This window comes from Sorex araneus, chromosome X (assembly GCF_027595985.1).
Source record: "Sorex araneus isolate mSorAra2 chromosome X, mSorAra2.pri, whole genome shotgun sequence".
In the NCBI taxonomy this organism is placed as follows: domain Eukaryota; kingdom Metazoa; phylum Chordata; class Mammalia; order Eulipotyphla; family Soricidae; genus Sorex; species Sorex araneus.
Window position 1 is genome coordinate 140,896,445 of NC_073313.1, and position 25,177 is coordinate 140,921,621.

Sequence of the window (25,177 nt, forward strand, 5' to 3'; positions counted from 1 at the left end):
CTAACCCCTAATTTAGGTTTGTAGGTGAGATAGAGTGTACCTCAGGGGACCATCCCCTAGGGCATTCTACTGTTCATTCTGATGCCACTGATCTGCAGCCCACCCTTTCTTCCTTGTTCTTTCCCTTGAAAATCCTCTTCTGAACATACAGACAAGATGGTTGCTTTGAGGACATGAATCCACCATCTTCCAACATGTTGCCATATTGCCAATAAAGTTCTATATTGAGGTGTATTTAGACCACACCTGGTAGCACTTGGGGTTTACTTCTGGCTCTGCACTCAAGAGTCATGCCTAGCAGTGCTCAGGGGAACATATGGGATGTTGGGGATCGAATCCTGGTCGGCTACAAGCAAGGCAAGCACACTGACTGCTATACTACATCTCTGGCTAGAAATCTAGTTTTCTTTATGCGTTAGCATCAACAGGCTGTATCTAAAAAAGTACATAGATAAATGTTCTGTTTTGCTTTTTGTTTTAAATATTAGTATGACAATAGTATTCTACTTATTTCTCATTGCCAAAATGCAGTATTTCTGAGGAGCTTTGCAGACTTGTATCATCTGGCTTAGAACTGTAAAACTATTAAAACACTTCATAGGACATCCATGTAATCACGGCTCAAGTCGTGAGCCGACATAAAAAGGTGAGTTCTAGGCTATCTGTATTTCTTTAAATATATTTTAGATCTGAGGCACTGTGATAAAATGCACTTGATTTGGGTGGAGGATGGTGGGCCACACTTAGCTGTGCTCAGAGCTTACTCCTGCTCTGTGCTCAGGAATCACTCCTGGCTTTGGGACCATGAGGTGCCAGGCAAAGACCTTATCTGATGCACTCTCTCTCCAACCCTATTTATTTGGCTTTACCCAGTGCTGCCCAGGGATTACTCCTGGCTCTGTGTTTACTCTGTAATTACTCATGGTGGTGCTGGAGATTGAACCAGGGTCAGCTGCATGCAAGGCAAGTGCTTTAACCCATGTACTATCACTTTGGCCTGATAAGAGGTCTGTTTCTAAACACCATTCCCCATGAAGAGAAGCTAGGGCTCCATAAATGAGTGGCTGAACTGCCAGGAGTAATTCCTGAGTGCAGAGCCAGGAGTAACCCCTGAGCATCGCTGGGTGTGACCCAAAAACCAAAAAAAAAAATTAAATGAGTGGCTGATATTATGGGCTTAGGACAGGAATCATGCAGAGTAAGCCTGGAATACTGTGTGTCAATAAGAAAGTGCTCAAAGATTGATGGGATTGTGTTGACAGGACACAGGACCCAGAGTGAAGTGGTTTCCTAGTGGACTTATTTAAGATAGTATCAAAAAGAATGGTGATGCTAGAATAAAGCAGATGGGGAATGTGAGAAAGAACATAAGAAAATGGAAAGTTTGAGGCCAGGGAGATAATACAGAGGGTAAGGTGCTTGTTTTGCATACTGCCTACCTGGGTTTGAATCTCCAGTCCTGGACACCACCAGGTGCAGCCCAAAAGCAAAAAAAGTCATGGGAACCAGGGAATGGCTCAGAGCTGAAGTCACGTGCCTTGCAGGCTGGAAGCCTTGAGTTTGATCCCTGGTACTGGCCAAATGTGGAACCAAACACAGACCTGGCAGCTCTGCTCTGAGACCACTGGACCCACAAAAGAGTGCATCATCACCAGCATACAGCCTGGTATGTGCGACCACCAGTAAATACCAGAGTCGGGGAAGTGACTCCAGCACATATATATATCAGTACCATAGCAAGCCCTGGAAAATGCTGCCAACAGTTAGTGTGTGTCAATGGAATACTATGCAGCTGTTAGGAGAGATGAAGTCATGAAATTTGCTTATAAATGGATAAACATGGAGAGTATCATGCTAAGTGAAATGAGTCAGAAAGAGAAGGACAGACATAGAGGGACTGCACTCATTTGTGGAATATAAAATAATACCACATGAGGCTGACACCTTGGACAGTAGATACAAGGGCCAGGTGGATTGTCCCATAGCTGGAAGACTGCTTCATGAGCAAAGCGGAGAAGGCAGATGGAATACAGAAGGGATCACTAAGAAAATGATGGCTGGATGAACCAGTTGGGATGGGAGATGTATGCCAAAAGTATATAATGGACCAAACATGATGACATCTCAGTGTCTGTGTTGCAAGCCATAATGCCCAAAAATAGAGAGAGAGTATGAGGAATATTGTCTGCCATAGAGGCAGGGGGAGGGTGGGAAAGTGGGGGTATACCTGGGATATTGGTGGTGGGGAATGTGCACTGGTGGAGGGATAGATGTTTGATCATTGTGAGATTGTAACCCAAACATGAAAGCTTGTAACTATCTCACAGTGATTCAATAAAATTTAAAAATTAAAAAAAAAACTGTGTGAGTACCATAACTGAAATGTGTGGTTCCAGAACTGGAGTACAGTGGATAGGGTGCTTGCCTTGCACACGGCCAACCCAGGTTCAATCTCTGGCATCCCATACAGTCCTTCAAGCACTATCAGGAGTAATTCCTGAGTGCAGAGCCAGAAGAAACTCCTGAACATTGTCAAGTATGACCCCAAATCCCCAAAACTTAAAGTAAAATATCAAATAAAATAAATATAGATCATCCCATTAGAGGACCAGAGAGAGAGAGAGTTCAGAGGTTAAGGCAGTTGATTGCCACCAACATTGGTTCGAATCCTGGCACTACATATGGATCCTTGGGTACTGCCAGGGAAACTCCTGATCATAGAGCCAGGAATAACCTCTGCACATTACCAAGTATGACAACCAAACCCAGAATATGACATTACATTTGAATTTCAGATAAACATCAAGTAATTGTTAGAGTAAGTTTGCTCCAAATATTAGGTCTGTATTTATCATAATCATCACCATCATCATCCCATTGATCGTCGAATTTCTTGAGTGGTCTCAGTAACATTTCTATTCATCCTAGCCCTGAAATTTTAGAAGCCTCTCTTTTTTTTTTCAGAAGATTTGTTTATTTATTTATTTATTTATTTATTTTTGTTTTTGGGGTCACACCTGGCGATGGACAGGGGTTACTCCTGCCTCTGCACTCAGGAATTACTCCTGGCAGTGCTCAGGGGACCATATGGAATGCTGGGATTAGAACCCGGGTTGGCCGCGTGCAAGGCAAACGCCCTACCTGCTGTGCTATCACTCCAGCCCCTAGAAGCCTCTCTTTACTTGTCCTTCCCAATGATGCCGCATTGGAGGTTCTTTCAGGGTCAGGGGAATATGACCCAGCATACAGACCCAGGTCTGTATTTATACTAAAAATTTATGGGGGGCAGGGGTTGGAGAGATAATACAGAGGTCAGGGCACTTGCCTTGCACATGGCAGACCCAGGTTTGATCCCCAGCATCCCTGAGCAACACCAGGAGTAATTTCTGAATGCAGAGCTAGTATTAATCCCTGAGCATCACTGGATGTGGCCCCAAAACCTAAAACATTTTTAAAAAATATATATGCTGGGCCAGAGCGATAGTGCAGTGGGTAAGGTGCTTGCCTTGCACACAGCCAACCTGGGTTCGATCCCTGACACCCTATATGTTCCCTGAGTGCAGAACCAGGAGTAAGCCCTGAGCACCACCACGTATGGCCCCCAAAATTTATTGGGGGACCCGAGAAATGGTACAGGGTTTGCCTTGCATATGGCCAACCTCAGTTTGAATCCTTGGCAGCATACGCGATGGTTCCCGAGTATCATCAGGAGTAAACCCTGAACAGAGAGTCAGGAGTAAACCCTACCCGTAAGAACTGAGTGCTAAAAGTAGGTAAAGGGATATACCTGATAATCTTTCAGTCTCTGTATTGCAAACCATAATGCCCAAAAGGAGAGAGGGAGAGCAGAAGAAAAGTACCTGCCACAGAGACAGGAGTGGGGTGGGGGAGGGAAACTAGGGATATTGGTAGTGGGAAATGTACACTGGTGAAGGGATGGGTGCTGGAACATTCTATGACTGAAACCCAATCATGAACAACCTTGTAACTGTGTATCTCACGTGATTACATAAAAATGATTTTAATAAGATTACACCCTGACAAAAGCCTGTGTAGTCCCCCATTTTTTTTCTGTGAAATAATTTTGTAAAATATTGCATTTTTACTGAAAGTTAGATTCCCTGAAGTGAGAGCCGGTGAGATACTACAGTGGGTAAGATGCAAGGCAGCCAACCCTGGTTGAATCCCCAGCACCAAACATATAGTTGCCCTGAGTACTATCAAGGGGATACTGCTGAGCACAGAACCAGGAATAGCCCCTGAGCACCACCACGTGTAGCCCATACTGCTCCCCCCAAAAAATAATTCTTGCAAGTGAAGATCCTGTTCAGCTTTATTTAAAACATTGATTTCTGACACATTTGACCCCCAGATGTGTCTTTTAAAGGAACATCTATTACATCTCACAGAAATTTAGGAAATACTGCTTTAACATTTTTAAGAAAATGTTTCATCTCCAGAAGTGGAAAAATACATCAACATTGAGAACATCCAGTAATCACAAATAACACAGTTTTTAAAAATTAATGTGTCAGACAGTTTAAGGCAATTACTTAAACACTGGAAAAATGGGTTCTTCTGTGAAGAATCTGCTCAATGGTAAATACTGTCAAAAGAGAAACTGATTTTAAAACAGACATGCAAAAGCCTACAGAGGAAAGCATCATGACTACTGTGTTTAGTTGCAGTCTGGCCAGGATAGAAAAAGAACGGCACTTGGTGATGTCTCCTCTTATAACTTTAACAGGGACACACACACACACACACACACACACACACACACACACATGCACGCACACACGCACGCACGCCCACACACACAATTTTCCTCAAAACCAGAACGGAGTTTACAGTAACCATGTACAGCTAGTCTGTCTTTGTCCTCCAAAAGTCACATAAATTGAAGTCTAGAGTTTCCAGAAGAGACAAATGGCTCATGTTGGCATTATTAAGGGCTGTCAGAGGAATTACCTCTTGTTACCTCCTTGGACGCAGTCCCCAAGTAGCATCTCACAAGCTATAAGAGGACGCACTTTTTGGTGTTCTTCTTTGTAGCAGGATAAAGCACAGCTCGGACAGCTTCTGAAAATACCTCATGTACCCCATCCTGCATTAGAGCTGAACATTCCAGATACTTTACAGCCCCCACTTGCTTAGCAAGGGAAGTGCCTTGCTGAGGAGTTGTTGGCACCAGACTCTGTTCCTTCAGCTTCTTCACTGTCTCAAGGTCACTCCGAAGGTCCCTTTTAGTGCCAACTAGCAGAACGGGTACATTTGGGCAGTGATGAGAGACCTCTGGGTGCCACTTATGCCTCACGTTGGCATAAGAGGATGGATTGCCAATGGAAAAACAAATAACAAAGATATTGGTCTGGGGATAGGAGAGCGTTCGCAGCCGGTCATATTCCTCTTGGCCAGCTGTGTCCCAAAGGTTGAGGCTGACAGTCTGGCCATCCACAGATGTCTGGGCACTATAGTTGTCAAATACAGTGGGTATATACTCTTCAGGAAAGGCATTTGTTGTATAACTGATGAGCAGGCAGGTCTTACCTACTGCCCCATCTCCTACAACCACACATTTGATCGTCTGCATACTTCCCTTGGAGTCCTGTATAAAAGAGAGAAATAGGGAATATTTACAGATACTTGGATAATTTCGAGAGGGCAAACTTTGTAAACAGTTCTCTCTGAGGAGCAAGAGAGGAGGTTAGAAGTCTGGAACAATAGTACGCGGGTAGGGCATTTGCCTTGCCACACGGCCTATCCAGGGCCGATTCTCAACATCCTATATGGTCCCCTGCGCACCGCCAGGAGTAATTCCTGAGTGCATGAGCCAGGAGTAACCCCTGTGCATCTCCGGATGTGACCCCAAAAGTAAAACAATTTTTTTGAGGAAAGTCCCCCATGCAGTGCTCAGGGGCCACACTGATGGTGCCTGGGGTACTCTGGGGTGCTGGGAATCAAACACAGCAATGGAAAGATTATGCAGGCAGTAAAGCACTTGCCTTGCATGCAGCCAACCTCAGTTCAATCCCTGGCACCACATATGGTTACCTAAGCACTGCCAGGAGTCATCCCAGAGCACACCTGGGCATAACCTAAAACTGTGCCCCCCTACAAAAAGAAATCCAGTTTCTACATGCCAGGCATGTACTCTATTCCTTTCCGTTCTCTCTTCCCAGACTAGGACAAGAATTCCTTTTGGAGGTGGAGAGTAAGGCACACATCAGGTAAGACACTTGCCTTGCGAGCAATCCACTCAAGTTTGATACCCAGTGTAAAAAACTAAGGCACGCCGAGGGGCGCGTGCACTCGCGGGCTCTCCGGGCGACTCTGTCTCACTGCCCACGTTCGGTGCTCTGGAACCGCTGTGTATGGGCTGGATCGGGACGGCCGTTGGCCAAGGACAGGCAAAGGAAGAATGAGGACCAAGCTGGTTGCTGATTAGTTACCGTTTATTCAATCTTCCATCTTTCTCATCTCCCTCACTTCCAGCTCTGTCCTCTCTCTCAATCTACTGCCGCCTCTCTCCATCTCTCTCCTCCCTTTTTCCTCTCTCGCCCTTGCCCCCAGGTTACACACCGCCAGGTAGCAAAATCAACATAATAAAGCCCTTCCTGAGGGCTGTCAGGTTCAAAGGGAACACAACCTAGGGGTGTTCCAAAGCCCTTTCTGACTGCCAGTAGGCAAAATACCTCTTAAGGGTTTTTTCTCCTCTCCACATTCCAAACACTCATTAACATCTTAATACTAGTTATTTTTGCATGGACATAGCAAGAGATACATTGAGACTTGGCAAGGCAGCTCTCCTGACAACATCTTGCCACAGACTCAGACCACAGCACTCAGGCCAAATTAATCACTCCTAAGCCTAGCAGGGTCCAAATCTAGTTATCACTGTTTGGATCATGACAACATTTGTCCATGATCAAACTCTTAACTTATAGTTAAGCATTAGGCACTTTGGCCAGGCCCATCTCTATGCCAGGGTAGCACACAACTCACCGCTTGCCCTGGGTCTGTCTTGTCCCTCGTCGGGACCCTGCTTTTGGGGGTGCTAGGAAGTAAGGGCAGCTGAGGCTTAGGTCAGAGAACAGATGTCCAGGAGGAAAATATCATGTAGAGTCAAATGACTCCCAGGTTATAAAAGCATAGCATTTGCTAGTCTTCCTGTGTCCATACAAAAAGGACATTGCTCTGAATAAACTATGCAAAGGACTCAAGGAGAAGAGAAAAACAATATTTACAAGTCAACAGAACACTAAGAAAGAAGCTACAAATAAACACAGAGGAATGGGAGCACTGTGACGGGAGTAACCCAATAAACCTAAACTACCTGAGGCTATGTTATCCTACAACCCAGCACCACATATGGTACCCCAAGCACCGCCAAGAGTAATAATCTGCATGTGACCCCAGACAAAAAAATTAAAAAATTAAATTACTTAATTTAAATTACATTTTAATTTTAAATGAAAAATTTAAAATTATTTTTAATTGGTTTTGTTTCATGGGTCACACCCAGCAGTGCTCATAGGGCTACTCCCGTTTCTGTGCTCAGGGGTCACCCCAGGCGGTGCTTGGGGAACATGTGGTGTCAGAATGGAGTCAAGGGCTCCAGCATGCAAACCATTTAGTAAAACCCTTTGAGCAAGGGGCCAGAGCAATGGTACAGTGCGCAGGGCATTTGCATTGCACCCGGCTGACCCAGTTTCAATTCCTGGCATCCCATATGATCCCTTGAGCACTAACAGGAGTAATTTATGAATGCAGAGCCAGAGGTAACCCCTGAGCATCACTGGGTGTAGCCAAAAAAAACAAAACAAAAAAAATAATAATAAATCCCTTGAGCCATCTCCCTGCTCTCCTTCCTCACCTTAAAAATACAGGTTTGGGGCTGGAGCGATAGCACAGCGGGTAGGGTGTTTGCCTTGCACGCAGCCGACCCGGGTTCGATTCCCAGCATCCCATATGGTGCCCTGAGCACCGCCAGGGGTAATTCCTGAGTGCAGAGCCAGGAGTGACCTCTGCATCGCCGGGTGTGACCCAAAAAGCAAAAAAAATAAAAATAAAAATACAGGTTTTAAAAAATATATAGGTTTTTGGGGCTGGAGTGATAGCACAGCGGGGAGGGCGTTTGCCTGGCACGCGTTCAACCCGGGTTCAATCCCCAGCATCCCATATGGTTCCCTGAGCACCGCCAGGTGTAATTCCTGAGTGTATAAGCCAGGAGTAACCACTGTGCATTGGCGGGTGTGACCCAAAAGGCCAAAAATTACAGGCTTCCAGGTTATAGGTTACACCATAATCTCATCCCATTTTTTCATGAATCAAGTATCTGAGAGTTCATGAAAAAGCACAGACAAGCTCCAAGAAGCATACTTGTTTTGAACTCCCATGTTTATACGTCCCTCAAATTCTGTCAATTTTGTATCCTTTGAGTAGCCCACATTACTCCACCTTCTTTAGCTTAGTAACTACTACCCAAACTTAGTGTTTTAATTTACAGAGTCAGAACACAAGAAAGAGCAGTTTTATTTAAAGAAAAATGTCAGTCAGCAATTTCTCAACTAAGGAATTGGAATTGGAGGGAATTGGTAAATCACTCATCTTGCCTTACTAGGTGAGGTTTACATTAGGGCCATTCATAGACCAAAACAATACAAAACCCATCTTCCGGGGTTCCATTAACAGAAAAGTTGACCTTCAGCGTATGATTCACACACATGTCCACTAGGGGTAGCTCTCTCTCCAGATACAGCCAATTCTGACCAAAGAAGCATTACAGCTAGAAGCCTTCATTAGCATAGGTCTCACAGCTAAAAGATCAGAGAATTTCAACCATCCATGGGTGCTAACTGATTTCTCACCTCAGAATGGGCAAAAAGATCAAATACTCAAGGACAAGGGAAACAGAGCAGTCATCTACCACCTCCTTGAAAATCACCTTCCTTGATTTTTCCAGAATAGGATTTTTTTTTTTGCTGGGGGGTGGATTTGGGGGTTATACCTGGCTGTGCTCAGGACTTACTTCTGGCTCTGTGCTCAAGAATCACTGCTGGTGGATTGTACAGGAGGTAGGGTACTTGCTTTTTACGTGTCTTACGTGGGTTCGACCCCCAGCAACCCATATGGTCCGCTGAGCCTGCCAGAAGTGATCCATGAGCACAGAGCCAGGAGTACGCCCTGAGCACCAGAGAGTCCACCCCCCAAGAAGTCACTCCTGGTGAGGCTCAGGGGATCATGTGAGGTGCTGGAATCAAACCTTAGGTGGTCAGGTGCAAGGCAAGCACATTACCTGCTGTACTATCTCTTCAGACCCAGAATAGATTGATCTCTTTCTCTTCTGAATCTCTAGAGCAATTACTGCCTGTACAACTCATCTTTCCAGCCCCCTCTAGGTACCCTCCAAAGCCCAACAACTCTGCACACAGTGACTGCATTCAGAATAATAATGTGGCTGAAGAGGTTGCTGAACCAAAGCGAAACTTTTAGGCACAAAAAATCAAGCTTCGCTCGTCATTTAGAAGTAAAAATGTATTGTTTTACATCTATCAATGTAAATGGTATAGATGACCTGTATTTGGACATTCGAATCATACTGATGGCCCGGGGTCTAGAACAAAGGTTTATAAACTTATTTGGCCTTTTTCAAGACTAAAAATTTTCACTCAATGCCCTCTCACCCTTCAGAAACTACCTTGCTTAGAAATGTGAAGTGGAGCAAGGAAAGCATGTTTAACAAATTGTGCTGGAAAAACTGGACAGCTATATGCAAAAAAATGGACTCAGATCTCCACCTATTACCATGTACAAAAGTCCGATCAAAATGGATTAAAGACCTCAACATCAGACCAGAATACATAAGGTACATTGAAGACAAAGTCGGCAAAACTCTCCATGACATTGAAGCCAACGTGTCAAAGCTGACATGCCACTGGCCAAGCAAGTAAAAACAAAGATAAATAAATGGGACTACCTGAAACTAAGAAACTTCTGCACCTCAAAAGATACAGTGACCAAAGTACAAAGACAGCCTACAGAATGGGAAAGGCTATTCACCCAATACCCATCCGATAAGGGGCTGATATCAAGGATATACAAGGCACTGGTTGAACTCCACAAGAAGAAAACTGCCTACCCGATCAAAAAATGGGGTGATGAAATGAACAGAAACTTCCCCAAAGAAGAAATCCGAATGGCTGAGAGGCACATGAGAAAATGCTCGACATCACTAATCATCAGGGAGATGCAGATCAAAACAACAATGAGATATCATCTCACACCACAGAGACTGGTCCACATCCAAAAAAACAAAAGCAACCGGTGTTGGTGTGGATGTGGGGAGAAAGGGACTCTTCTTCACTGCTGGTGGGAATGCCGACTTGTTCAGTCCTTTTGGAAAACAATATGGACGATTCTCAAAAAATTAGAAATTGAGCTCCCATTTGACCCAGCAATACCACTCGTGGGAATATACCCCGGAGAGGCAAAAAGGTATAGTAGAAATGACATTTGCATGTCTATGTTCATTGCAGCACTGTTTACAATAGCCACAATCTGGAAAAAATCGGAGTGACAAAAAAAGATGACTGGTTAAAGAAACTTTGGTACATCTACACAATGGAATACTATGCAGCTGTTAGAAAAGATGAAGTGATGAAATTTGCATATAAGTGGATCTACATGGAAAGTATCATGTTGAGTGAAATGAGTCAGAAAGAAAGAGACAGACATAGAAAGATTGCACTCATATGTGGAATATAAAGTAGCAGAAAGGTACGAGCTAGCAATGATGCAACTTCTGGCAGAAATTCCTCTGGATTTAGTTACTGAAATAGTAGAATACAGAAATCTAAAACGTCGCGGCCGCTATTGTGCCCACACGACAATATCTCTTCATTTTCAGCAATAAAAAACAAATTATCAAATGCTTCCTTTCCAGCAGGTCCGACTTTGGGGGGTAAAACTCCAAACAATAATAGTGAGTTCTTTGCTGAAATATTGAATGTAATCAAAGTAAAGAGAAAGTAAAGTGAAATTTATCAGCTATACAGGCGGGGTGGGGGCTGAGAGGGTTGGGGGTGGGGGGGGGAGGTTTACTGTGGTTCTTGGTGTTGGAATATGTGCCTGGTGAAAGGATGGGTGTTCGAGCACTGTGTAACTGAGACTTAAGCCTGAAAGTTTTGTAACTTTCCACATGGTGATTCAATAAAAAAAGGGGAAAAAATTCACTGAAAAAAATAAAATAAATAAAAAATGCAACAACAAGAACAACAAAAAGAAACTACCTTGCTTAAGCAAGCAAACAAAAATCACTCAAATGCACCTGGGCTACTACCCTGGAGAGTCCTGTGCCCCACCATCAGTTGGGGTGGTTTTGTCCACTTTGTGAAAAATATCCTGAAGCACTGTAGCACTCTCATCCGTTCATCCATTTGCTCGAGTGGGCACCAGTAACGTCTCCATTGTGAGACTTGTTGTTACTGTTCTTGGCATATCCAATATGCCACGGGTAATTTGCCAGGCTCTGCTGGGTGGACGGGATACTCTCGGTAGCTTGCAGGGCTCTCTGAGAGGGACAGAGTAATCAAACCCGGGTCGGGGGGCTGGAGTGATAGCACAGCAGGTAGGGCTTTTGCCATGCACGTGGCTGACCCAGGTTCGATTCCCAGAATCCCATATGGTCCCTTGAGCACCGCCAGGAGTAATTCCTGAGTGCATGAGCCAGTAATAACTCCTGTGCATCACCAGGTATGACCCCCCCCCCCGAAAAAAAAACTCGGGTCGGCCACATGCAAGGCAAACACCCTACACGCTGTGCTATTGCTCCAGTGCGGGAAAAATACCCTAGATCCTAATTTTGTTTCTGGTTTAGGGGCCAAACCTGAAAGTGCTCAGGGGCTATTCCCAGCTTAGTGCTCAGAGGGGCACTCCTGGTAGTGCTCTGGGGATCTATCCCCAGCCCTCTGCATGCAAAGCATACACTCTAGCCCATCTCTCTGGCCCATCCCTTCCTACTTTTTTCAAACTGTGGGGTATGTTGGGTTAGAGTGATAGTACATCGGGTAGGGTGCTTGCCTTGCATGCAGGCAACCTGTGTTTGATCCCCAGCATCCCATATGGTCCTCTCGGTCCCATCAGGGGTGAACCCTGAGCACGGAGCATGGTTATGTTTTTTATTTTATTATTTTTATGAAGCATCATATTTTTTGTTATGTTTTTGGGCCATGCCCAGTTGTGCTCATGGCTTGCTCCTGGCTCTGTCAGGGATGGGTCCCAGGTCGGTGGCGTGCAAGGCAAGCGCCTTACCCACTGGACTATTGCTCTGGCTCCCCCTCCTGCCCAGTTTTGACCCCTGTCGTCCATATGGGTCCCCGAGCACTCCCAGGAGTGATCCCTCAGTGCAGAGCCAGAAGTAAGCCCAGAGCACTGCTTGTGTGGCCCCAAAACAAACAAACAAACAAAAATGATCCAGGGAGGCATAGCAGCTCCACTACAATTAGGAGGACGGCAACTACAGAAGTAGATTCTAGGACTGGAGAAATATACAACAGGCTGAGCATAATGCTCCGTATGAGGGAGGCCAAGGTTTCATCACCAACACCATGTAGTACCTCCCAGCACTAGGCAGGAAATAATCTCTGAGCATAGCCAAGTGTTCACAAAACACAAACAAGTAGATTTCCAAGGTGGCACTGAGCGTGTGTGTACTTGTGTTCACCTATGTGTAAAGTGTGCAGTAGGCAAAGTTAGGTTGGGAAGCTCTGGTATTGAGTTTCATTTTTTTTTTTTTGCTTTTTGGGTCACACCCAGCGATGCTCAGGGGTTACTCCTGGCTTTGCACTCAGGAATTGCTCCTGGAAGTGCTTGGGGGACCATATGGGATGCCGGGGATCGAACCCGGGTCGGCTGCGTGCAAGGCAAACGCCCTACCCGCTCGCTGTGCTATCGCTCCGGCCCCGAGTTTCAATTTTTGCAATAGAAAACTTCTAGTTTTCTGTTGTACAACTATTTATATAGAGGTCACACTAATGTATTAGATACAAAAATGTTCTGTTTGGTTTTGGTTTTGATTTTGGTTTTGGGACCATACCCTGCAGTGCTCAAGGGGTATTCCTGGCTCTGTGCTCAAGAGTGACACCTGATGGCTTCAGTGGACCATATGCAGTGCAGGGAATCAATCTGTTTGGCTGCATGCAATCAACGTGCGTGCCTTGACCCTTGGACTATCTCTCTGGCACAAAAAGGTTTTCTTTTTGCTTTTTTTTTTTGGGTCACACCCAGCGATGCTCAGGGGTTACTCCTGGCTTTGCACTCAGGAATTACTCCTGGCAGTGCTTGGGGGACCATATGGGATGCCGGGGATCGAACCCGGGTCGGCCGCGTGCAAGGCAAATGCCCTACCCGCTGTGCTATCGCTCCGGCCCCTGGCACAAAAAGTTTTAAAGTATAAAAATACATTCTTATATTTAATTTAATTTTTTTAGTTTTAGGGTTTGGGAACCACACCCACAGCTGTGCTCAAGGTTTATTCCTGGCTCTGTGCTCAGGGGTCGTAGGTCAGCTGTGTGCAAGGCAAGAACCTTGCCTTCTGTACTATCTCTTTGGCCCCTAAAATAAATTTTTAAAAGGATTGGAACCTCTGAGAGACTGTAAAGTTACAAGAAAAAAGGCAAATATTCTAGGTTGTTCTTTACCTACATGAGAAGCTTGTTTACCTCAGTTCCATAAATTTTCCTTAAGGATCACATACATCACCACCAGTATTCATACCGTCCCAGACATTGCTCTCTGTGTGATGCACTACTAGGGGGAGGGAGGGAGGGAGGGAGGAAGGAAGGAAGGGAGGGAGGAAAAAGAAAGTGGAGTGATAGCACAGCGGGTAAGGCATTTAGGGCGTTTGCTTTGCACGTGGCTGACTTGGGTTCAATCCCCAGCATCCCATATGGTCCCCTGAGCACCGCCAGGAGTAATTACTGAGTACAGAGCCAGGATTAATTCCAGAGCATCGCCAAGTGTGACCCCAAAAGCATGCAAGCAAGAAAGAAAGAGGGGGAGAGGGAAAGAAAGAGGAAAAGAAAGAGGGGCTGGACTTATTGGACAGTGGGTAGGGCACTTGCCATGCATGTGGCCAAGCTGGCATCCCACCTGGTCTCCTGAGCACTGCCAGGAGCAATTCCTGAGCTCAGAGTCAGATACTACACTTGATCTTAGCCAAAAGGCCGAGAAGCGATGAGCTCAGAGTTGGAAGCAACCCCTGAGCACCACTGAGTGTGGCCCAAAAAACAAAAAAAAAGGAAGGAAGGAAGGAAGGAAGGAAGGAAGGAAGGAAGGAAGGAAGGAAGGAAGGAAGGAAGGAAGGAAGGAAGGAAGGAAGGAAGGAAGCAGGGCTGGAGAGATATTACTGTGGGGAGGGCATTTGCCTTGCACCCAGCTGACCCAGGTTTGATCTCCGACATCCCATATTGTCCCCAGAGCACTGCCAGAGGTAATTTCTGAGTGCAGAACCTGGAATAACCCCTGAGCATCGCCTGGTGTGACCCCCTAAAAAAAAGAAAGAAAGAAGGGAGGAAGAGAGGGAGGGAAGGAGAAAGAAAATAGAAGTTTACAGTCTTTCAACAAAGCAGAATTTATATTAAAAAGCAACTAATAAAACACAGTAATAGATGGCACCGAGAAAATCAGTCACTATGGGAAAACAAAGGGGAAGTGAACATTAAGAGTTTATTGCTAGGACCTGAGCAACGGTGCAGCAGGTAGGGTGGTTCCCTTAAACAGAGCAGACCGAGTTCAATCTGTGCTACCCCATATGATCGCTGAGCCTGCCAGGAGGGATCCCTGAACAGAGAGCCAGGATAAGCCTTGAGCACTGCCGGGGGTAGCCCCCAACCAAAAAGAGTCTATTATTCTACGCATTGCGCAAATGCTCAACTGTCTGAGTCTCATCTCAGTAGCATTATGAAGTAGACGCCAAAGCAGCTCAAACATCTTTATGTCTGCCTTTCACAATGGACATTGGGAGAAGCCTAGAGCAGGAGTTTAGCACCCCAGAACCTCCCAAATAAGTCATTCACTAATTTGACTCCATTCAAGGTAGGCAGTAGGTTTCTCCCCGCTCTTTCAAACTCATCTAAATGATCCTCCTTAACAAGCACTGAAGTCCCAGGATGGATGCCCAGTATAAAAGGAGTAACAATTGAGAACCAGTTAACAGCCTAAACAAGAATGGCACTCAGGGCCAGAGAAACAATAGAGCAGGTAGGATGGTTGCCTTGCAGGGGGCTGACCCAGGTTTCATCCCCGGCACTAGATATGGTTCCCCAAGCACCACTAAGAGTGATCCCTGAGCTCAAAGCCTTAAGCCTCACATAGCTGGCTGCCGCTCCAAACTCAAACAAACAAAAAGAATGCAACTCAAACTATTCCCGTTTCTGATGCCCGAGAGAAACTGGTGTACAAGGGGTTAAGGCACATGCACCAGCCCTAGTTAGCTCCCTAGCACCGCATCTGATTCCCTGAGCAACACCGGGAGTGATCCCTGAGCCAGCAGCAAGCCCTGAACACAGCCAGATGTAACCTACACCTCCCAGCCACTCAAAGTATTACAGTGTCTAACATTTTCCAAATTCGACTTTTCAGACAAATCGGAGTCAAAATCACCTGAAATCTAACTTTCTGAAACCAAAACAATCCAGCAGGTGCGTCTCCCGCACCCCACACCCCCCCCCTACTCCCGCCGCCGTTTTTTGGTTTGGGGACAACCGAGGTACTCGGGGCATTACTCCTGGAGGAGGTTCCGTTCCTGGAGGTGCTAAGAGGTCCTTACGGTGTGAGGAATGGAACCGGGGCTTCTGCATACACTCTGCTCGCGTCTTCTGAGCCATTCCCCTCGCTCCCCACCCTTTTTTATTTACTCCTTTGCTCAACTCTGTGATCAGCAAAGTACGGAAGCTTCTTCACGCTGAGAACGGATTTACTTGGCTCATTTCACCCATTTTACTTGGTTCATTGAAGTTGAGTTAAAGGAGTGTGGGGAGCACGGGGAAGCTATGGAAACAAATCTGACCACTCCTCCCCCGAGGGCCAGAAGACGATCCAGTGCCTGAACGCTTAGCCCAGAGGCAACCCCAGGGAGCCCCTCAACAGCCACTCCGCGCCCGCTGGAGCCCGCACATCCTCGCCCCCTTTCTCCTCCCAGGGTCGAGGCAGCGACACTTCAATTAGGTGCGTGCGGTTGGGACGAGAAGTGCCCCTCATCGGATCCACATAGAAGCGCAGGCTCCAGCTCCCCGTGTACCTCAACTCATCCCACCTCGAACCCCTCATCCAAAGGAGTGCCACATATCCTAGGACAATCGAGCAAGGGGATGGGGATTTCAAGGGGAAAGAGCGGAGACGCTCCCCCTCCCCTGGGGAGGGGGGGGTCTCAAGAAAGTTTACCGGGTCAAGGGCTCCTCCTTCTCCAGCGCGGAGCGAGCACAGCTGCGAACGCCTCCCAGGCTGCGGACTGGTGATGGGCTTGGCCGCCTGAGGCGGGCTCGGCGCCACATCCGGGCAGCGACCGAGTCCCAACTGTCGTCAGACGCAGTCTCATCTCCGCGCCCCGGGACCTCCTGGGAAGTGGAGTTCTAGGGCCAGCCTCGCGGGCAGCCAGTCACAGGCTTTTTGCTTTTTGCTTTTTGGGTGACACCCAGCAATGCTCAGGGGTTACTCCTGGCTCTGCACTCAGGAGTTACTTCTAGCGGTGCTTGGGGAATCATACGGGATTCCCGGGATCGAACCCAGGTCAGCCGCTGCAGGGCGTCCGATTAGATACCGATCCTCCTAGGAGTTCCTCGCTGAGAGGGGGCGCAAGTTTCACCTTCCCCTTAGCAAGGTGAGTCCCGCCCACTCCACCCCTACCCTAAGCTTTCCCACTCAAAAACAACGTTAGTATAAAAAAAAAAAGGCTGTCTGGAAACTGAAAAAAAAAAGTCAGAAAAAGTCGAGGCAATAAAAGAAATTGAGCTAGTGAGTGAACCAAGAGTGCTGATATCAACATATTAGCTTGCAGGGCAGGGCAGGGAAGGTGCTTGCCTTACATGCTGCACACTTGGGTTCCATTCCCGGCATCCCAGTGATCCCTGAGCACAGAGCCAGGAGTAAACCCTAATCTCCTCAGGGTGTGGCCCCAAAACAATCTCCCCTTAATAAAACTTAGCATTTTCTAGAGTTTTACATAAATGCGGTTGTATAGCATGCCGTTTTTATTGATTTAATTTAGATTTGGGTGGCACACCAGGCTATGCACAGCCCAGGGATTACTACTGGCTCTGAGCTAGTGATCACACCTAGAGGGACTCAGGGAACTGGGTAGGAGAGTAACCTCTGTCCCTGTTGGCTGCGTGCAAGCACTTACCCGCTACACTATCTCTCCTGCCTTTTATTTTATTTATTTATTTTTTGCTTTTTGGGTCATACCTGGCGATACACCGGGGCCACTCCTGGCTTTACACTCAGGAATGACTCCTGGCGGTGCTCAGAGGACCATATGGGATGCTGGGAATCGAACCCGGGTCGAACCGCATGCAAGGCAAAACACCCTACCCGCTGTGCTATTGCTCCAGCCCCCCTTTATTTTAAGTAAAGTTGGGGGGAGACAGTAATGAAATGGTTGAATAATATAAAGGCATTGGCTAAAGGTCTTGGACATTTCAGTGAGTGATTCAGGGGCGAGGTAAATTATAAGAAAAAGCACTATTGTAAACATGTGACCCAAACTATCATAAGTAAAAGTAATGTGTTTTCTAAGGAGTCAGTGTGGGGAGAGGGAGAGGACCTTGGGCCACAGGTGGAGGGAAGCTGACATTGGTGGTGGATTTAGAATTGGAACACTGAATCCCAAAAGCCTTATAAATCACGGTGTCTAAATAGTTTTTTTAATAGGCGTTGGCAAGGGACCCCTATGACAGTGGTAGTTGGAAATGATCACTCTGGATAAGAACTGAGTGCTGAAAGTAGGTAAAATGATACACAACATAAGCTTTCAGTAGCTGTGTTGCAAATCACAATGTCTAAAAGGAGAGAAGTGAGAGAGAGAGAAGAAAAGTGTCTGCCATAGAGGAAGGCTGGGAGGACATGGCAGGAGGGAAACAGGGGACATCGGAGGTGGGAAACGTGCACTAGTGAAGGGAAGCATGTTGAACCATTATATGACTGAAGCCCAATCTTAAACAACTTTGTAACTGTTTGTCTAACAGTAATTCAATTAAAAATGGGGGGGGCGCAACAGAGGCTGGAGAGATAGGATAATGGGAGGTGTTTGCCTTGCAGCCAGCCAACCCCAGCTCAAGTCCCTCGACTATCACTATCACGAGTAGTGATACCTGAGCACAGAGGCAAAGCAAGCCCTGAGGACTTCTGGGTGTGCCCCCATCAAAAAAAGCATTTTAAAATAAAGTGGGAGGGGAGTAACAGAGATAGTACAGTGGGTAGAACGCTTGTCTTGCATGCAGCCAACCAGGGTTTGATTCCCAAAATCCCAAACAATTCCCTGAGCCCGTAAGAAGTGATTCCTGAGGGCAGTCAGGAGTTATCCCTGAGCACTGCAGGGTGCAGCCCCCAAACAAAAACAAGACAAACAAACAAAAAAGTGTTTGGGGCTGGAGAGATAATACAGTGGGTAGGGCACTAGCGTTGCATGCTGCTGACCTGGGTTTGTCCCTTCGCTTGGTCCCCCAAGCCCTATCAGGAGTGATCCCTGAGCTCGATCCAAGAGTAAGCCCTGAGTACTGCAGGGTGTGCCTCCCCCCAAACAAACAACTGTCACTGTCACTGTCATCCTGTTGCTCATCGATTTGTTCGAGCGGGCACCAGTAACGTCTCTCACTGTGAGACTTATTGTTACTGTTTTTGGCATATCCAATACATCACGGGTAGCTTGCCAGGCTCTGCCGTGCGGGCGTGAAACTCTCAGTAGCTTGCCAGGCTCTCTGAGAGGGGCGGAGGAATCGAACACGGATTGGCTGAGTGAAAGGCAAACGCCCTACCAGCCCCAAACAAACAAACAAACATAAACAAAAATAAATTAGAAGGTGTTTTACTGATGGGAGGTGTAACTCAGTATAAAGCACTTGCCTTGCATATGTGAGGCAAGTTCCATCCTTGGCACAGGTGTAGGTGAAAAGAGACCATCTTTATTCCTTGGGATAGACCACTGGTTTTATATACAAGAGCCCCAGCTGCAAATTCTTCATGGTCCCCCAAGCTTAGGAAAGACAGAATAGTGAGCTGAGAGTGGCCTTTGAGCACGGGCCCTCCCAAATCAAAGTTCCCGCCCTTCCCTTCCCTTGGCTGCTGTTGTGATTGCAACGATGGGGTTCCGTACGCTGGTCTGTGAGATACTGCATCTGTGCTCCCTGTGGGGTGAACTCATTTAGTTGTGCTCTTCCATGTTCTGATTGTAGTGCTTAGCCAGAGGGTGTTGTAGTCTTCGCAAGGCTCTCAAAGGGGATCACTCTCCTAGTGGATGTGCTCGCCCCAATGTGGCGGGTGGGGCTGAGATTACATACCTTTGCAGGACAGGGAGACCTAGACAGGAGAGCCACCAGGCCCAGGCATGACACATATGGGCAATAATAAGGGTTTGTACTGCCTGGTCTCACACTTGCAGAGCAGGCACTTTTCCTTTTTTTCTTTTTGGGTCACACCCGGCGATGCACAGGGGTTACTCCTGGCTCATGCACTCAGGAATCACTCCTGGCTGTGCTCAGGGGACCATATGGGATGCTGGGAATCGAACCTGGGTCAGCCGCATGCAAGGCAAACGCCCTCCCCGCTGTGCTATCGCTCCAGCCCCCAGAGCAGGCACTTTTCTGTTTGTTTGTTTGTTTGTTTGTTTTGGCTACATCTGTAGTGTTCCAGACTTTTTCCTGACTGCTCAGAGATCACTCCTGGCACAGCTTGGAGACTATTATACAGTGCCAGGAATTAAATCTGTGTCAGCCATGGCAGGGGAAGTGCCATATCCTCTGCAAGGCAGGCACGTTTTTTCCTTGTGTGTGGAGGACACAATAGCGTTTTCTGGGGCTATTCTAAAACGGGACCCACCCAGCCAGTGGTGTTCTGGAGATCAGACAGTGCTGGGGATCTGACCCAAGGCTTCAGCATGCAAAGCATAAACTCAACCTTTTGAGCTCTCTCCCTGTTTTGTTTGAGAGCCACACCCAGAAGTTGTCAGGGGTTACTCCGGGTTCTGCACTCAGGAATCACTCCTGGCATCTCGGGGGACCATATGAGATGTCAGGGATCAAACCTGGGTCAGCCCCTTGCAAGGAAAGTGCCTTACCTGCTGGCTGCACTATCTCCAGCCCCTGAGCTCTCTCCCTGGCCCCAGACAGGTACTTTCAGCCACTGATCCACAATCCCCATCCCTGTTCTTGCTTCTGCTGCTCACTGACCAAAGATAGCAGATTTGGTTGTAGTGGTCAGACAAACACATCTTGGTGGTACTGTGGGTCATAAGTGGCAGGGCCACTGGGAACATGTTTGACCTGTGGCACAGCACTGGAGAACAGATTTTGTTCTTGGTTTTGTTTTTGTTTTTTGCATTTTGTTTTTGACCACACATGGATGTTTCAGGGATTTTTCCTGGCTCTACACCCAAGGATCACTTCTGGCAGGCCTGGGAGGAGACCATATGTGGTGAAGGGAATGAAGTTTTATAAATGTGGTAATACACCATCAAATTTACCATTTGAAGCATACTGTTCAGTGCATTAAGTACATTCACAATGGTGTGTAATCATCACCTTATCGGTTTGCAGAAATTTTGTTGCTGTTTTGGGCCACACTCAGTGGTACTGAGGGAACCCTGAGGTGGAGGAGATTAAACCAGTGTCTCCCACATGCAAAAAACATGTCCTACAAACCACTGAACTACCTCCCTGGCCTAGCCGATATGTGTTTTTCACTTCTACTAGATCAGCATGGATTTTATGCCTCCTTTACTATCAAGCACAAATATAAAGACCCTTTCCAAACAAAGAAAGAGAAAGAGCCTGCCATAGAGGCTGGCTGGGGGTCGGGAGGGAAACTGATGGTGGAGGGAAATGAACATTTGTGAAGGGATTGATATTGTAATATTGTATACCCAAATCCCAATCACAAATAACTTTGTAATTCACGGTGATTAAACAAATATATATATATATATATATATATATATATATATATTTGGTTTTCGGGTCACACCTGGCAATGCACAGGGGTTACTCCTGGCTCTGCACTCAGGAATCACCCCTGGCGGTGCTCAGGGGACCATATGGGATGCTGGGAATCGAACCCGGGTCGGCTGCGTGCAAGGCAAACGCCCTACCCGCTGTGCTATTGCTCCAGTCCCCTTCACGTTTTTTTTTTTTTTTTTTTTTTTTTTTTTTTTTTTTTTTGCTTTTTGGGTCACACCCGGCGATGCACAGGGGTCACTCCTGGCTCATGCACTCAGGAATCACCCCTGGCGGTGCTCAGGGGACCATATGGGATGCTGGGATTTGAACCCGGGTCGGCCGCGTGCAAGGCAAACGCCCTACCCGCTGTGCTATCACTCCAGCCCCCCTTCACGTTTTTTTTTTACTTAAACCTTTTTGTTTTTCTTAAAGCCCCGCTTCCTGCCCTTCCCCCCCTCCTCCCCCCCCCCCCCCGCCATCTGCAAGGGAAGGACAACTTGGCTGAAAACTCAATCTTGGCAAATAGTTTCATCACCACTATTCACTGTCTATAGGAGCCACCCAGACACAAGCAGGGTGGGTAGCTGCTAGAATGTTCTGAAAACATGTCTAGATCACCTATCTGTAACTGCTTGTTTGTACTATTTGAAAGTATATTTTCTTCTGAATCATGAAACTTGCATTTTCACTTCTGTTTTTGTTAAAATTCAGAAGTGTAGGATATGCCAACCCCATCAGAAAATGGGGCGAAGAAATGAACAGAAACTTTCCCAAGGAAGAGATACGAATGGCCAAAAGACACATGAAAAAGTGCTCTTCATCACTAATCATCAGAGAGATGCAGATCAAAACAACCATGAGATACCACCTCACACCACAGAGACTGGCACACATCCAAAAGAACAAAAGCAACCACTGTTGGAGAGGATGTGGGGAGAAAGGGACCCTTCTACACTGCTGGTGGGAATGCCGACTAGTTCAGCCCTTTTGGAAAACAATATGGACGATTCTCAAAAAACTAGTGGTTGAGCTTCCATTTGATCCAGCAATACCACTGCTGGGAATATATCCCAGAGAAGCAAAAAAGTATAGTCGAAATGACATTTGCACTTATATGTTCATCGCAGCACTGTTTACAATAGCCAGAATTTGGAAAAAACCTGAGTGCCCTAGAACAGATGACTGGCTGAAGAAACTTTGGTACATCTATACAATGGAATACTATGCAGCTGTTAGAAAAAATGAGGTCATGAAGTTTGCATATAAGTGGATCAGCATGGAAAGTATCATGCTTAGTGAAATGAGTCAGAGAGAGACAGACATAGAAAGATTGTGCTCATCTGTGGTATATAGAATAACAGAATAGGAGTCTAACACCCAAGAATAGTAGAAATAACTACCAGGAGGCTGTCTCCATGGCTTGGACGCTGGTCCCTCATTCTGGGTAACTCAGAGAAGGGAACACCAAGTAAAATGTGGTCGGGTGATGCGTGCCGAATGTAGATTAGAGACTGAACACAATGGCCACTCAACACCTTTATTGCAAACACAACACCTAATCAGAGAGAGAGAACGAAACGGAATACCCTGCCATAGTGGCAGTGTGTGGGGGGGTGGGGAGACGGGACTGGGGAGGGTGGGAGGGATGTTGGGTTTACTGGTGGTGGAGAATGGGCACTGGTGAAGGGATGGGTTCTCGAACTTTGTATGGGGGAAACATGAGCACAAAAATGTATAAATCTGTAACTGTACCCCCATGGTGATACAAAATTTTAAAAAAAAATACAAATAAAAAAAAATCCTCCCCCCCCAAAAAAAAAAGAAGTTCAGGATATGATGTAAGCAGTGACTATAAAATTTGCGACTTTTGGGGCTGGAGTGATAGCATAGCGGGTAGGGCGTTTGCCTTGCACGCGGCCGACCCGGGTTCAAATCCCAGCATCCCATATGGTCCCCTGAGCACCGCCAGGAGTAATTCCTGAGTGCAGAGCCAGGAGTAACCCCTGTGCATCGCCGGGTGTGACCCAAAAACAAAAAAAAATGCGACTTTTCCCTTGTTCGGGGTCTTGTTTGGGCCTGCATGCCTAGAAGCTTGACCCCAGCTAGCTGGCTTAATAAACTCCGCTTGTGTATTACATTACTCGCTGAACTCTTTTGTGCGGGTTCGGAGAGGGGGAAATTATCCACACCGGACCCTAACAACAGTATTTAGAGTGCCTTGCATGTGCCGAACTGGGTCGATCCCCAGCATCCCATATGGTTCCTTGAGCACCACTGAGTGAATGCTGAGTGCAGTGCCAGGAGAAAGCCCTGAGCACAGCTTTGTGTGGCCAGCTGTGTGTGGCCCCCAAACAAACAAAAATAGCCTGAGACTAGAGACATACTACAGCGGTTTAAGGCATTTGCCTTGTTTAACTGCCTTGATCCAGAGACTCAGCAGTGAATCCTGGAAGACGGCAGCTCACCAGAGATCTCTCGGGACCCCAATCCAAGCCGATTTCACCGGAGCACCTCAGATGGATCAGGTGTCCTCTCTCCACCCACTCCAGATGAACCCTCAGTGGCCATAAACTTCCAGAAGAAAAACCCAGGTACGCAGGACCAGGGACTGAAGACTCCAGGCCACATGGTGGTGTGGGGACACGCCATCCCTTCCAGTCTGCCCGTCCCTTCAGAGTCCTGGCTGCCACACCCATGAACTGCCTCCAGGTGATTTTTTAAGCACATCACTGGCCTTGATCCAGAGACTCACAAATGAATCTCAATATGGATTACCTACAGAGATGTCTCGGGATCCCAGTCATTTGCAATTTTAGAATTCCAGGAGCATGCGGCTGCCCTCTTGGCCACGTGACCTCTCATGATATTCCCAATAAGCAATAGAAAATAATTATCTAGCATCTGCCTGTGGCAGGCAGGCTTGAATGGTGGTGGGAAAATTCGAAATAATGGTGACTGGAAGGTGTAATGGTGGTGGTATTGGTGTTGAAATATTGAATGTAATCAATTAATGTGAACAACCTTATGAAAATAAAATTTAAAAATAAAAAAAAGGCAATCGCCTTGTATGGAGCCAACTCTGGTTCAATTCATGGCACTGCATATAGTTCCCCCAAGCACCTCCTGGGGTCACTCCTAAGCAAAGAGCCAGCAATAGTCCTGGAGCACTGCTCAGTATTGTCACTCCTAAACCCAAATAAATAAAATAATTAAAAAATTAATTAAAAAACTTCTCAGAGAGTACAGAGAGTATAGTACTCTGTAGTTCAGAGCCTGGAATAACCCTTAAGCACTGCCATGTATAGCCCCCCAAACAAACAATAACAAAACCATCCAGGGTCAGAGAGATATCATAGGAGATATGGCTCTTACCTTGCATTCAGCCAATGCTGATTTGAATCCCTGTCACCACATATGATCCCCTGAGCACCACCAGGGGTCACTATTGAGCACAAAGCCAAAAATAGCCCCCAGTCACTACCAGATGTGCCCCCCCCCAAAATGGACCAAACAAATAATACTGTCACTGTCATCCTGTTGCTCATCGATTTGTTCGAGCGGGCACCAGTAATATCTCCCATTGAGAGACTTATTGTTACTGTTTTTGGCATATCCAATACACACGGGTAGCTTGCCAGGCTCTGCCTCGCAGGCTCGATACTCTCAGTAGCTTTCCGGGCTCTCAGAGAGGGGTGGAGGAATCGAACTCGGGTCGGCAGCGTGAAAGGCCCAACCACTGTGCTATCGCTCCTTTCAGTATAGTGCCAGTGATGTGGCTCAGCTGTACTAGCCTCACATGCACAAATCTATTAATTCAATCCCTAACGCGTTAAAAGAAAAAGCCTTAGCACTGAGGAGATAGTACAGAGGTTAAGGCACTTGCCTTGCTCGTGGCCTGGGTTCCTTCCCTGGCACCACTTATAGCACCAGTAAGTACTACCAAAAGTGATCTCTAAGCACAGAGCAAGGAG

The 25,177-nt window shown here is 46.7% G+C and overlaps 1 protein-coding gene and 1 pseudogene across 1 annotated transcript; both read right to left on the reverse strand.

Moving 5' to 3' along the window:
* Nucleotides 1–4,315: 4,315 nt before the first annotated feature.
* On the reverse strand, nt 4,316–16,540 carry LOC101542723 (rho-related GTP-binding protein RhoG-like). The gene is made up of 2 exons (XM_004621526.2): nt 16,444–16,540; nt 4,316–5,608 (listed from the first exon to the last, which is right to left on the reverse strand). The coding sequence occupies exon 2, from the start codon at nt 5,591–5,593 to the stop codon at nt 5,018–5,020; it is 576 nt and encodes a 191-aa protein (XP_004621583.1). The 5' UTR covers nt 5,594–5,608; nt 16,444–16,540; the 3' UTR covers nt 4,316–5,017.
* Nucleotides 14,106–14,237, reverse strand: LOC129400308 (U2 spliceosomal RNA; annotated as a pseudogene).
* Nucleotides 16,541–25,177: the final 8,637 nt, after the last annotated feature.